The sequence below is a fragment of the Staurois parvus genome, unplaced genomic scaffold (genome assembly GCF_062004578.1).
Source record: "Staurois parvus isolate SC_StPar_1 unplaced genomic scaffold, SC_StPar_1.0 ptg000186l, whole genome shotgun sequence".
NCBI lineage: Eukaryota > Metazoa > Chordata > Amphibia > Anura > Ranidae > Staurois > Staurois parvus.
The window spans coordinates 3,790,046-3,805,814 of NW_028317982.1; the positions used below are offsets into that span (position 1 = coordinate 3,790,046).

At 41.0% G+C, this 15,769-nt stretch overlaps 1 protein-coding gene across 1 annotated transcript in view; it reads right to left on the reverse strand.

Moving 5' to 3' along the window:
* WDR1 (WD repeat domain 1) overlaps positions 1-15,769 on the reverse strand; it is a 96,874-nt gene that overhangs the window by 54,351 nt on the left and 26,754 nt on the right. Inside the window, exons 3-4 of the mRNA XM_089677408.1 lie at positions 9,425-9,515; positions 3,108-3,255 (exon numbers count right to left, since the gene is read on the reverse strand). Of these exons, the coding sequence (XP_089533534.1) occupies positions 3,108-3,255; positions 9,425-9,515 (239 nt within the window). The remainder of the gene's footprint in view (positions 1-3,107; positions 3,256-9,424; positions 9,516-15,769) is intronic.

Below are 15,769 nucleotides of genomic sequence, written 5' to 3' on the forward strand. Positions count from 1 at the left end.
TTGGGAACATATACGATGCTTATGTTGTGTCACAGATTATAGTTGAATTGTCGTATAGGATAAAAGTGCTTCTAAGTCTATACTGCCGCCCGCGCGTCCCCCAAAACGTGATTTACAAATTTCAATAGTTTTGTTCCTCCAGTATAGATAATGTGGCTAAAACAGCATAACAATGTTTTTTCCTATAATAAAATATTCTATAATTATTGTTACTGGTTGAAAAATGCCATTTTCCATGTGCTTCACAAACCAAAAAAGTTTTGTTTGTGTTTGATAGAAGTGGAGATCTTCACATATTACAGCATGAATGCTATTTGTGTGCATCGATACATCCTCAGAATTGTATTGTTCACGTACCAGACATACACTGTGTCCTATACGTATCCAGATGAATGGTTGTTTTTTTTTTACTCTAATTTTCAATAACCAATTTGAACAAGGAGTGGTGAGAGATTAGACCCTCTCAGGTTTTCATCTGTGTCCCCACTGTGGAGATACATCTTTTCTATTTGCCCCATTTTGCTTTGTCACTAATACAGAAAGTGATACAAAGCTCAATGTTTTACAGCAGTCACCAAAAGAGGAGAGATAAAAGATTGGAGTTGCAGCTCATTCCCTATATGAGCCCATGAACAACCAGACGTGACAAGCACCGAAGACCTCAAACTTCCTTTGCAAACCCTTGCAAGCTTGTGTTAAAGTGTTACTAAACCCACAACAGTAAAATCAGTCTGTATATGCAGTAAAGAATGCTTATTATACTCACTGTGGAACCTAAGGGGTTAATCCTCTGCATTGTGTAAAGGCCATTTGACCCTGTCTATGTCCACATCTGATCTCCTGACAAGACAGACTGAGCCAGTCTGAGCACATGCTCAGTTTATTGTGTATTGCTAGAGAGGGTTTTTTTATTACCCTTGGGAGAGTGCATGTGATCAGCACAGGGCCAATCAGCACTTTCCAGACAGAGGTCAGGGATCCTGCAAGAAAACTCCTCCTACAAACATTAAGCAGTGCTCAGCTGAAGTCACAAGACTGCTCTAACTGCTGATGAGAAAAGGTATCTAGCAGTTTATAGTTACTAAAATAATTGCACTTCCATGTTCTGTGTACTGTGGGAGACCAGAAATAGTGAATGCAGGGTCCGGGGTTTAGTAACACTTTAAAGAACAACTTCCACTTATTGCTTACTGTAAAAGCAGAAGAGTACTGTGAAGTGTGCTACAGGTTTGATCAATGTGCAACAACTTCTATACTCCAATGTCACACTGTAAACCCAATCCTTATATTAATCTGCAGCCCAAGGGCCACATTCACCCCTCTGGTGCTTGCTCTGTAGCCCCTTGAGACCTCCATAGTGGAAGTGAGAGATTCATTTGAAAGGCGTAGTGATCTCTAACAGTTTCATGTAACATGTCCCAGTCTCTCAAGCCTAATGCAGCAAGCTTCCAGTTTCCAACAAAGCACAAGGTTTCCCAGCACACTTATCAATCAGCTTGCAAAGCAACTAAATTGGCCCTAACAATTCATGTTAAAAACAGAGGGTTTAGTTTGCACACATTTGCAAATATCTACGTAAGCTGCAGTGCCCATGTCAAGGCTCCTCTGTACACTGCGGTCCCAACTATGAATTTCAGAGTCTCCCAAAGTTGAAGCACATATTGCAGGGGATAGATTACGGGAAGGTGTGCCTGGAGGGAGCCCACTCCTCAAAGGCACAGGGACGCACATGATACCCAGCTAAAGAACAAATGGCATTAAGTGCATCCCCACGCCCAATTCAACCAACTGTGCAAAAAGTGGTAACCACCCAACATATAACCAGACTTTGCATTAGGGTGCACATGAAAGGGCAAACGCTCCCTCCAGGCACACCTGCCTTGATCTATCCACTGCTATATGTGCTCCAACTTGGGAGACTGAAATTTATAGAGTAAGGACCACAGTACAGAGAGGAGCCTTGATGTGGGCACTGCGGCTATGACATATTTGCAAATGAGTGCAAACAAAACCTTCTGTTTTTAACGTGAATTGTTAGACAGGGCCAAATTTGGTGGTTTTGCAGGCTGTCAAGTGTGTTGGGAAATCTATTTATTCCAAGCTCCAACACCTGTAGTCAGTATAAGGAAAGGTTCATCCAGAGCCCATGGCAAGGAGGTGGAACTGTACCTCCTCCCTATTCCCAACACATGCTGTAGAATGGTGCGTACCACCCATTCTCTGCCCCCTTGCTGTTTATGAAGCTAGTTACACGTGCATGGTGCGTTTCTGTGTCAGTTCTCTATGGATAGGGTGGAGAGTGGGCAGGTTGGAGCACAGCAGAACTGATGTAGCTGTCACAGCAGACATGAAGCTGCAGCCTGGCCCTGGTTACTAGCCACCGATCTGTGCATGGAGGGTGTGCGTGCCCCCCCCCCCCCCCCCCCATCCCACATAATGTAGACCCAATGCAAGGTCTTACTCTTATTAACACAACAGTGAGCTCTGTACAGTACAGAGTGGAAGAACAATCTAATCATGTTGCAAGAAATGGGAGAAATGCACAGAGACTGTAGAAAAAGAGTACAGCTGCTGCCAACTGCTATATGTTCTAAAAATAAATGCTTTGTTGTCGCTCTGGCATTGACATTACTCCAAGGAAACAAAATGCTGTTATTATTACAAAGAAAGAAAACCACTGGTATTGTAAGCCCACTAAGAAAAGTAAGTAAACATGACTGCTAAAGTTCCAGCTGCACTTTTGAAATAAGTTCACATTATTAAAATACATTCATATTGTGTTGCAATACATGGTTACCATGTTTTTGTGTATTTCTGGATGCATCTCAACACACAAAATATAAAAAGACCATAGAAATAAATAGGATGTTGTTACACAAATTATTCCATAGATAAATCAGTGATCTTCAGGACTTTTATAAAATCAACCAAAAATTTACCATGGTTGATCACTAAAGTTGCTTCAAAACCCCATATGTGTAGCACCATGGAGGTCCTGTGTGAATGTGGACCAGACACAGGCCTGCCAAACCTTACTGGATTGACAGACATCCAACTAACAGGACAATTCCATACTCTGATATAAAAAGAACAGTGCCATGACTTACGAGTCTCTTCCTTCACCGACCACTGCCATCCTCTTGCTGTCTTCCGTCCAGGCAATGTCTTTAATAATCCCAGCGAAAGGCTGGTACTCATATTTCAGCAGATGTTCCTTCTGCGTGGTGTCCCAAATTCTGATTTTACCAGTAACATCTAGCAAACAAGCAAAGAAGAAACCTCAGTTTATCCCCAAATACACCATGTGATAATGTTTATTACACCAAAGCAAAGTTCAGTTTTGCAGAGTGCAAATTTAGGGATATGGCCTAACAGTCACAGTATGTCATCTTTCATCCAAGGCTTCTCAATAGTGTATATTACGGGGGAGGGGGACTCCCACAGGGCTGTATTGGGGGGTCTCTCACAGGGCTTTAATAGTGTGCCTCAATATTCAATCTATGCTACTTACACACTTAGAGGATGATGTGATCCACTCCATGTAAAACAAATCCAAAAGATACATCAGTTATCACCTGCAGTTCCACTTACTGCAGAATCATATACCACAGCTCATCTTTTCCCATACAATGGCGTCACTGTACAAGTGTTAACAAATGAATTTTAGTCCACAAACATCCATCTTCTACAAGGACCTCCAGAAGTAGGGGCCCAATTGTGCTACTACATAGTGGCCTCCCGCTCTGCTTAAGCATTTCCAAATTTTCAAACAGGCTTAATTCACACCTGACCGTAGCGATTTACTGGTGTTTTTAGAATTGTATTACAAGCATTTTAGAAAACATATCACGAGTGTTTTACAGCTTCAGGCCTTTTTGTTTATCCAGTAGAAAGCACAAGAGAAAAATTAGGGCTCACACTTTCTATTGAAGTCTACAGGACCAAAAATGCTTATAATCTGCCAAAAAGAAGCTCATGTACTTTTTTGAGCAACAGGCATTTTGCTTCAGGCGACGGAATGCTCATATGTGAACAGGGGTCATTGAAATGAATGGGATTTAGCTTGTTGAGCGTTTTAGAGCTACAGTCTTCTAGCAGGGAAAAAAAAAAAAAAAAAAAAAAAAAAAAAAAAAAATCGCTCAGGTGTGCATGCAACATTCAGAGATAAACATTATGGTCAGAGATGGATGCGTCATTCATTATTGCTATACAGCCACATTGCTAAGCCTTGCCTCTGGCACTAATGAACAACAGTCATAGATAAAAGCTGGAAAGATACAACAGTCTAAAATAGGCCATACATGGATCGAAAATTCAACCAGTTCAGCAGGGAATGGTTGAATTTCAATCCATGTATGGGCATGGGGGTTGTAGAGAAGTCCATCTACTGACTACATCTGTACAACTGTCCTGTTGGATTTTCCCAGCTTGAACAGTGCTGCAGGCTATAGCCAGCGGCACTGATCAGTGTATTTTTTTTTTTTTTTTTTAAACTTTAAAATAGTCGAAATTAGTACAACAAATTCTCCAAACATTTATATTATACATTCTCCATATCAAAAAATAAAACTAAAAATAAAATATATATATATATTTTTTTTTTTTTTTTTTTTACATATACCCATCCCCTCCCTCCTGCCTCACCCCGCTCCACCCCCTATTTGATCACCTCTTCTAAACCCTCTCTCTTCCTGTTCCAATATTCTATTCCTAATCTCTTATCTACCTGCACTTACCACAGGCCATCTTTCTTATCCTATATGAGCCCTATCTACCCCTTGATCAATTCTTAATATCTCCTAGATGTTTTGAAATGCGTCCATCTGTCCCAAATAGTCTTACATTTTTCAATTTTATCCTCTCCTCTATAATACAGCTCCTCCACGCTATATATAAACTCTATTCTATTTAACCAATCCGTAATTGTTGGGGCTTCCTGAGCCTGCCAGAACTTAGGAATCAGTCCTTTTGTTGCATTAAATAAATGAAATACAAATCGAGCTCTTATATTATTTCGCCATGAAATTAGTATTATGAAACAGACCCAGGGATCCTTCAGTACACTAATCCCCGTTATTTCATGTATATTTTGTATTATTCCCTGCCAAAATTGCTGTATTTTAGGGCAGTCCCACCATATATGTGCCATTGTTCCTTTCTTTCCACATCCCCTCCAACATATAAAAAAGGTGAGTTCTCTATTCGTTGATTATGTGCCACACTATTTGTAACATACCACCTAAGCATTTCTATTGTGTTCATATCCACTGCACCATGTATTAAATTAAATATTCTCTTTTTTTTCATGATCATTTAATTTTGTTCCTAATTCCTTTTCTCACTTTTCTAAGAAAGATGGATAGACGGTTCCAGACATAGCAGCAAGAATCTTATATATGTGTGAAGTCACGTGCCTTCGCATTATGTCTGTACTGAAAAGTTATTCAAATGGATACATCCTCCATCGTCCTCAGTGCCTGCGGGAGAGCTGTGACAAAGTGTCTTAGTTGATAGTAATGCCGCTCATCTAACACCCAAAATTTTTCCTTTTTATCTTTCAATTCCATAAAAGTGCATAATTCCCCTTTAACAGTGATATCTTTTAAACATACGTTTCTGGCTTTTATCCAATTGCCTGCAATTTTTTCATTCCCAGGAGGGAAGAAATCTGTTCCCCACAACGGTATTAACAGTGAATTATATTCCAACCGCCTTTGTGTATGAATTCTATACCAAATCCTAAAAACATTATGTGTTAAAAAACATTATTTGTTAAAGTGCTTGTATTATCTGATAATTTTCTAAACTGTTGTGGAAGCCAAATAATCTTGTCTAACTGTGACCCACTAAGTGTACTTTCAATCAATACCCAACTTTTCACCCGTGAATTACCAATCGAAATCGGCTATTCGTGAAAGCAATATCTCTTGAAATCTGGTACGTTTAGACCCCCGTTAGTTTTATCCCTACACAAAACCTTGTAGCTAAATCTTGGTCTTTAATTTGCCCATATGTACTTAAATATCTTTTTTATGGTCTCAAAGAACGACCTCGGTAAATATATTAGGAGCATATGGAATTTATACAGAACCTTTGGGACTTATCATTTTTACCAAATTTATATGACCAATCCAAGAGATTGATCAGGTAGATATTTTCCTCAGATCATCCTTCAGCTCATTTATTAATGGAATGGAATTTGTCTGATAAATATTCTTAACAACAGGGGTTAGTTTTACACCTAAATAACTTAAATCATTCTCCCTCTGTACAAAAGGGAAATAATACCTTTGCTTTCCATAATACCTGTTTTTCTGTCTTCGAAACACTAATATTTAAATATCTGACTTCAAAGGGTTGATTTTCAAATTTGATAGTTCTCCATAGTTTTTTAAAACTTTTATTAAAATTGGGTAGATTTACTCTAGGATTCACTATGAAAATAGCATATCATCAGTATACGTCACTACCTTATGCTTCCTTTTACATCTGTACTTCTTCGTACAGTTGCCAATAACGGTTCCAATGATATAACAAAAAAAGTAAGGGCGAAAAGTGAACATCCCTGTCTAGTTCCGTTGTGCATTTTAAAAAATTGTGACGAGTCATTGACCTTGACTGCCGCTGTTGGGTTACTATATAACGTTTTAATCCATTGCATCATCTTAGGTCCAATGCTCAAAACTTCCAACATATCAAACATAAATTCCTAGTCTACCCTATCAAAAGCTTTCTCCACGTCGATTGTTAAAACAAACAATCGCCGGGTGATTTTCTTGCTTACTTTTTTGCAAAAGAAATAATAATCTCAGTTCATTATCCTTTCCTTCTCTTCCTGGAATAAAACCCACCTGATCTAAATAAATCCATTCTGGCATCAACTCCTTCATTCTATTTGCCAGGACCTTTGCATATAATTTTGTATCTATATTTAATAACAATATACAGTAGGTCTATAACTAGCACATTGGGACAGATCTTTCCCTTCTTTTGGTAAAATTGTAATATATGCCTGCAATGACTCCTCTCTCATTAGCATTCCTTCCCCCAGAGAGTTCATGTATGTACACATCTTGGGCACAAGTAGTTCTTTAATATCCCTATAATATCTCTGCGTATATCCATCTGGTCCTGGGCTCCTCCCTACTGCTGTACTTTTAAGAGCTGTATAAATTTCCTCCTGCGTAATAGATTTATCAAAACTATAGATCTCCCCTCCTCTAATCTAGGTAGTCTGGCCTCTTAAGTACACTTGTATTTTCCCCTATCTTCCTCTGATTCTGTCAGGTTTTTAGATTTAAATTCCATATAAATTGCTATTGTATTGTTGGAACATTTTAGCGATATCAGTGGTTGAATGTACCATTTCTCCATTCTTATCTTTAATTTTCTTTAATTACTTAATTTCCTTTCCCTCAGTTTTCTCAGTTATTTTCCTGGTCTATTCCCCCACTGATAATCGCTCTTTTGCAACCATGTTAAAAACTTTTCTCGTCTCATGTTCCATCAACTCTTTCTTTGAGTTATCTTCTGTTGTGTCTCTATTTCAACTTTCTCCTTATGTTGTTGTTCTAAGTCAGAGTTGCTCAATTAATAAATTCTTTTTCCTTCCCTGTTCTCTTTTTTCAGCCCCCATTGAGATCAGGATTCCCCTAATTTAAGTCTTATGTGCTTCCCAAATAGTAGCCATAGAGATCTCTTCTATTTCATTAAATGTAAAATATTCCTCTATTTCCTACTTTATTCTTTTTTCCATATCCTGTAAAAGCTCAATTTATCTCCACATACTAGTTCCACTCAGTTTTCCTTTCAGTCTTAATCTTGTTATAACAGCTGCATGATTTGATAAAGACATTACCTTAATTTTGAACTTTACCAAAAGACTCTAAAAGTGTATGTTCTATCATTATGCAATCCAATCTTGAGTACATCCCATTTGCCAGAGAGAAAAAAGGTATAGTCTCTCTTGGATGTTTAATTCTCCACGAATCCATCAATTGACACTGATGTAACATTTTCTTAACCAACTTCAAATTTTTACCTCCTCCTCACCACATGCACGATGAGGCATTCATCGAAGGATCCATACAAAATTTGAAGTTTCCTGCTACAATCAAGTAACCCTTCTTAAAAGTATATATTTCCTAATGTGCATTGTATTCTTGGTAAGTTTCCTTTCAGAAATAAAAAGCGACCTTCTGGATCAACTAATCTAACTTCAATAGTAAATTTAAAATTTTTTGACATCCCAATTGCAACCCCTTTTACATGTTTAATTGGTGAATCTGATCAGTGTATTCTGACAGCGGGGGAAGTCTCCCACTACTGTCAGAATAAAACAGCTCAGCAGGGAGGATTCCCCCATCCACAGAGTATGTAGATGGAAAAAAAAAATAGCATTTTTTTTGCTGAACCCACTGGTCAAATGAAAAAGAAAAAAAAAAAATTAAGTAAAAATGGACTCATCTATGGGCTGTCCAAGAAATGAAGTGCTCTACTGATCTTTTTGATTGTGTATTTATTGCATGATATGCTTCTATTCTTGATGTACACCAATCCATGTTATATTTTCAATGCATCTTTGGGCTTCTACTGGCTACTGTAGATTTGTTTAGGCCGAATCCTTTATTCTTTTATCAATGTGCTTTTTGTTCATGTTTTGGCCATTATTTTGTACTGTACAAAACGTTTTTCAATACATTATTTCTAAACAAAAAAAAAAAAAGAAAAGAAGTGCTCAGACCAGACAGCACATAGCTGGTTCATTCATTGTCTTTATCTTTTAGTACACTTTAGCAAAAGCTGCATAAAAAGTTAAAATAGTTTTTGGTTTCTCTATTTACTCCTAGCATTAGCTACAGGCATGCAAAAATTCAAAAGTGAAGATATGATCAGAATTCCTTTGGCATCTGCACCAGCCAGTAATGCAAATAACACAAACGGCTGCCTTGAGCAAATATTCTTGTTCAGACCAGTAAGTATATGGTTTTCTAACCTGCCCAATGACTTCTATTATATAATGAACCTCAGCCAATAGTGTATGTGGTGACCCACAAGCATTAGACAGTTTATCGGACTGCCCAATTGTTCTCCAAGTATCCTCTCACTACGGACACCGTTTTACAGGCTTTTACTTTACTCATTGCTACATAAAACTAGGTATATCTGCTATTAGGCCAGTCACAACCCCGTTAATATCTTCCCTGACTGCACAGCTTCCATTTCAGTTTCTTGCAGAAAGTGTCAAAGCAAGCTTTTGTGTTCCTTTTATATACAGTTGGAAGCCACAACAGGCCATACTCCCCATTTCTGTAATCTAAAATAAAATCTCACAATATCCAACTCATGATAATAAATGTTGTAGGTGAGTGGCCTATAAAAATAAATCGTAACCTCCCAGAAAATAAATTAGAAGATAACCTACCTCCAGATGCGATGTAGAATCCACTGGGAGCGTATTTGGCAACAGCAGCCTGATGGGCATGTTCAGTGTAGACATCGGCAATGGCTGGGTTCTGTCAAGAAACCACAGAGGGAATTGCTATAATGTAAGTTTAGATAAGGCACACTACAGCAGGAGACTGCATTAGAGCGAAGACAACATGTAACAAATTTTACAGCGTTTAGTAACGTATGTCTTGTAAACAGCAGTAAACACCTTGTCCCACCTCAGAGTGAAAAGACTTCATGTATCCAAACCTAGATATCTAGCACAATGAAGCATAAACCCCACCACTAACATTAGAGGCCCTTTCACACCAATGTATTTTTACCTTGTTAAAAAAGCAATAAAATACGAGGGGCATTAAAGTCATCCCAGGACTTTAAATTTTACAGGTATAAAATAGGATGCTGGTGTGGCAGTACTACCCGCAGTAATAAGTGTATCCTATTACTGACAAGCAGCGCACATGTAGCAGGCCAGTCCAGAGACAGGTCAATCAAGGTGGCAGACAACAGCGTCAGTGCTCCCATGGTACAGCATGTGTTGAAGTTGACGAAGGTGTAAAACCCGTCGATATCTACAGAAGACTTCTAGCACAGTACGGTGATGATACTCTCAGTTGCAGTAAGACATTTGAATGGTGTAAACGTTTCAAAGATGGCCATATGTCTGTCAGGGACAATCCAGGCCGAAGTGATTCCCAGCCCACAGCAGTCATTCCTGTAAGCATTCAGCACATGGAACGCCTGACCCTGGATAAATCGTTGCACAACCTGTCGTGAAGTTGCACAAGAGAAAAATCTCTCCGTGGGAGTGGTGAACACAATGATGACGACGCGAAGCAGGCTATCCTCGGATGGTTCAAGAATACAGACAAATCTTTCTATGCTGAAGCTTTCCAGCCATTAGTTAAATGCTGGGCTAAGTGTATAAATGTAGCAGGGGAGTATGTCGAAAAATATCCCACTCCTTGTATAATAAAAGAAATTTCAAACTCAAAAGTCCTGGTTTGACTTGAACACCCTTCGATTTCCTATTAAATCCCATGGGGCTCTTTACAGCACTGCACTGCAGCGCGTTTTAAAAAGTCCTGCATGTTTCTGTGCTTAATGATACCATGTGTATGGAGGCAATGCTTGCATTTGCCAATTTTCATTTTGGCATGTTTGCCAGTTTGGTCCAGGCGCCCGTATCGGGTGCAAGCGGCGTGGTCACTCTGACAGGATACTGAAGTGGGGCTGCCTTGACTCCGCTTTCTACCGTATCTGTCCCCCCAACCCTCTCTCCTTCTCCCTCACTATCTTTACAACTAAGTTATCTTTTTTCTCTTCTCTGTAGGACTTTTTTTTTTTGTTTGGGTTCATACGGAGTTATCACACATTGTTACATGTATTTTGTCTGGGATTGAACCTATGTTTTTTTTTTTCCTATACATTTCCGTAATATGTGCTATTGAAACACTTCCATTCTGCTGTTTAGACTAATTTTCACTCATCCGCATGGACTATAGACACACTTATGATGTTTTTCTATCCACTTGTCCATGTTATTATTGCTCATATTTTGTATTATCAAAATTGATGTAAAATATAATAAAGACAAATTTGCCTTTAAAAAGTCCTGCATACCACATCTTTGGTGCCCTTTTCAAAACCTCGCTGAAAAAGCAGCTCCCTATTGAAATTAATGTAAAATGTATCAAATCAAAAATGTACCGCAGCCGCATTTTTTTTTCAATAGGTGATATTGGCACTGGAGAGATGGGGTTAAATAGAACAGTCCCATGGGTAGTAGGGAGGTATTCAGCTATTAGGATAGCACAGTCATGAAGCAGCACCCTATTGAGTTAAGATGGACTCTGTAGTGGAGATAAGAGGAGAGAGAGGGGCGCCAGACTAAGTGCAGTATTTGAGAATCACTTATTGCACACAATGGTATGTAACTCACAAGAGGTAAGTAGTTATCAGGTATGGGTACATAGAGACGTCATCCAGAAAAGGTTCCAGAGGCAGAGAAGAGGGTAGATGGACAACTGGGGGCCTTGGCTGTGGTGAAAGCCAGGTCTCCTGATTCACATCTAGTCCTCTGCAGCGTGTACAGGCTGTGTCTCATGTGTGGAACCAGGCTGGAACGCAAGATGGCCACCGGGCAGAAGTGAAGTCACTACGGGAACGTGATGCCGCAGGATGGGGATGTAACGCGTTTCAAAGCTAGCTGCTTCTTACATGTCCATGTCACATGTCCATGTTTCACAGGTGTATGCAGGGAGTCAGGCAGAAGAGGAGGGAGGGGAAGAAAAAGTCAGAAGGTATACGAACCTTCAGGAATGATCCTGTTCAGGTCTTTGTAGTCCCTAATATTTTTTACACCTACCTTGCTGTTGCAATGAGAATTCATCCTGCTACAAAATGTCCTCTGTCATCCCAGACAGTCCAACTCGCACTGTAGCTCAATCACTGACTTCAGGGAGGCTGGCATAATAGGCGCCAGTGTTGCGCTTCCTCTCTCCTTGCTTTAGCTTTCATGAGAGACAACCAATAATGATGCTTTATGAATGGCAAAGCAGAGAGAGGGGTCAGAAAGGAGGACTCAACAATTCTGCGCAAGAAAGATATAAAAGTTCATTCTTAATTTAAAAATGGCCAGTTCTGCATCCTTCCTTTACCTGGCCATGTGATCAATGTCAATAAGGAGGATCTTGGGTGACAGAGCAGAGCTACTGGCTAGTCGGCTGTCCCTGAAATGTCAGTCTCTCAAGATCCTCTAAGACAGGCCACATGTCCTGTTCACTGCAGATCTCAACATGCATACCCATTGGATAAAAGAGAGCAAGATATCATGCCTGCCAGGATAAGCACCACTTAGTGGATTAACATTTAGCTTATCCAAACATTACCGACTTTAAAAAAAAAACTGATAAAAAGGTTCTGATGGAAGCAGTCATTCCTCAAATGAAAAGTAACAAATAGTTGCCCTGGAGTAACAAAACTGAACCTAGCAACTTCTATGAACTATACAATCGGTTTCTTAAAGAATAATATGTCAACCCAAAAGGTTATATTCCTGATGTCTCATGTACTTGAATAAAGAAAGGTATCCTGGGGGTGCGCTTGCACGGGGCTGCTGGAACTGACATGTCCATTTGAGGCTCCACAGCATAGTGGGGGGGGGGGGGGGGAAGAAGCCTCCCGAATGCAGCTGCGGGCTCGACTCAGCCATGTGCCTCGTCCGGTTGCCGTGACAACCTCCCCGGCACCCACACGGATGGTCCGGGGAGCCACCAAATATCAGCCACAGGCCAAACCCATAAAGGAGGCCCTGGCTCAAGCTACATCTAAGATGGCAACTGCTACTGCATGTGACACAGAAACAGCCATATGCAGTCCTGCAGGCTGCTCATCACAGATCCTGTTGCACTTCAGATGGAGAGTCAGACTCCGACCTGTGGACACCTGTACACTCTCTGACCTTACTTCTTCTTAACTTCTCAAACAATTTGACAAGATGCTACACAAAGCCCTGAAACAGACCTCAGATCTTATTACTGACAAGTTGTCTAAAGAAATTTGTGACCTGGGAAAGCGCGTATCTGACCTAGAACACAGGATTGACGACCTGGACGCCACTCTCCATACCCACTCTGACAAACTTGAACTTCTGCGTGATGAAAATCTGACTCTACAGTCCCGTCTGGAGGACTTCGAGAATAGGGCCTGCCACTCAAGCCTACGTATCCGCAGCCTCCCGGAATCTATCATAAACGTCCTTTCCACAGTCACGGCCCTGGCCCCGGCAATACCCATCAAAAGCCTTGAACTACACAGAGTTCAACGGGTGCTGGCCCCCCCGACGCCTAGACGGCCCACCACACGATATTAATCGCCAAATTTCACTACTTTCGCACAAAGTAGCAGCTTCTGCAAGCAGCACTGCTGAGCCCTTACCCTTCCAGGGCCATAACTACCAGCTATTCTAACATTTGTGCCCAACTACGGATTACCAAGCTTAGAACCATGAAAGCCCACCTTCAGGTCCTTTAGCAACATGGCGTAGCGTACAGATGGAGCTTCCCATTTGCAGTTCGATTCGCTTTCCAATCTGGGGACTAGACCTGCAGGACCCCTGATGACCTACTTGACATGCTGCGGAATCTCCAACTTCAACCCCAAGCAGCCACTCCATACGGCTCTTGCCGACGGTCATGCTCTCCACAAAACAGCACCCCTTCTCACTCCGCCATGGGCCAACTTAGCTCCTACAAGCGAGGTCGATAGTCCTCTCCAACTCCAGTCCCCCAGGGCTCAATGGACTGACATTCACAAGTACACCTGGATCCCCTTTATTGCCCCCCCGTTGGGCTGAGTCTACACCTAAGACAGTCTTCCTCGGTCCCCCTGTTGTTACTTTATGTGAATGCACTTCACCCTCCTTGATGGCTTGCTGTTTGGTCTGTTGATACTGTTATATATGTTACAGAAACACCATTCAACATTTTTGGGAGGCCTGGGCCTGGTGGCACTGACAGCATCATACAACTTCAGCATTTTATCATCCCTTATAGGCTGAGATAGCTGGAAGTACTGCTTGGCCCTTGGACTTACTCAACATCTCGGGAGCCTAGGCTCTTGCTGATCCAATGGGAGCTTATTAACATATGTTTGTATTTGGGCTGTCTTCCCTCTATGTTTGTCACTGCGTACCCACCACTAACCCATGCAGTACCGGGTTTTTGTACTGCCTGTATTACCTTTGTCCCCCCTGGGGTGTCCGTTATGCGGATATCCCGTGGGCCAAACATTGGGCCTTTGCTGACCTATTTCTTTACTATCAGGTTTTGTTTACCACTCTCTCTCGCTCCCCCGTGTGACTTCCCTGTTTTTTTTCCCCCCATTCTATTTTTTCTTTTCCCCTCAACACCGGACCGTGTACACTCAATTTCAGACTTACCACTTACTAGCAGACCATGCTTCCCCACCATGGGCTCCCTGAATATCCTTATTCTGAACGTTCAGGACCTTAATAACCCACAAAAAACATAAAGCCTTCCGATCTTTTGCGTCCCAAAAGGCACGTCGTCTGCTTGCTGGAGACACATTTCACTACTACTTCCACACCAAGATTCTTTGGCCCCCAATTTCCCCAAGTTTTCACTGCTTCTGCAGAAACCAAGTGTAGAGGAGTCCTTGAAGCCTTCCACTGTATAGCCACTTTCACTGGGGCTGTGCGGTGGTAGGAACATATTTTCATATTTGGTGGTCTTGCCCAGTAGCCCAAGCTTTTTGGGATGAAATTTTTCATATGCCGTTCTCGCTCTTTGCAAAGCCACTGTCGCCAGACCCGATCAACTTGTTAAACCTTCACCCTTCATATCTAAATCCCAATTCAAGCTTCTCCTGCAAGTCACCACAGCAGCTAAGCAAATCATGGAAGTCGCCATCGCTATTTATTCTAGCTGTAAGAAACAAGGTAACACAAGCTATGATTCACGCCAAAGTGAAAGCACCCAATATGGACTCTGTCCCCAAATTTCTAAAGATCTGGAACCCCTGGGTGGAACATTTCCTTCTGCCGACTTTTGACGATTCGCTGCTCCTTCCTTAACATTTTTTTTTAGTCTCACATCACGATGTTCATATGTGCCGTTTCCTACAGTGGTCCGTTCCCGAACTACCCCTGCTCTTTTAGAAGTCACACAACCCCTCTCCTCCTTCTCTGTTCTTTCTTGGTCTCCTTTATTCTTTCCAACGTGTTTCCATTTTTTTTCTTCCTTCACTTTGCATGGAACCTATAGGTAGTTCTGAGGTGCAGTACAGCCTAGTTAAACCATAACTATGCTTTAACCCCCTTTGTATTGCATTTTTCCCCAAATGTTTCATTGTGGTTCCCAGTTGTATGTTTTTACATGACATTTATCTTCGTGCCTTTGGGCAACATGTTCTCCAATACGTCTGTATATGCATTTGCATGTCCTAAGCTTGTTTCTGGCTTAGAAAAATCAATAAAAATGTTTGAACAAGGAAAAAAAAAAAAAAAAAAAAAAAAAAGGTATCAAGTTCTCTTTGTATGGATTTCGTTTTTGAAATCCCTGGTGTTCCTGCCAGTTCCTCTGCTTCCATATCAAAAACCAACCACACTAGGCATGAGAGCACAGCAAGGTCAGTGTTTTGGCTGTGCTGGGAACTCAGCTTGCCATCCTCCAATGATCAGGTTTGACCCCCCACCCCTTGCACAGCCATTCAATGGGAAGAGGAGTGTCCTGTTTCTTCTTCCCCAGTTTTCTGTGCAGCTAAGAACAGAGGGAAAGTGATCATTTATGAAAAAAGG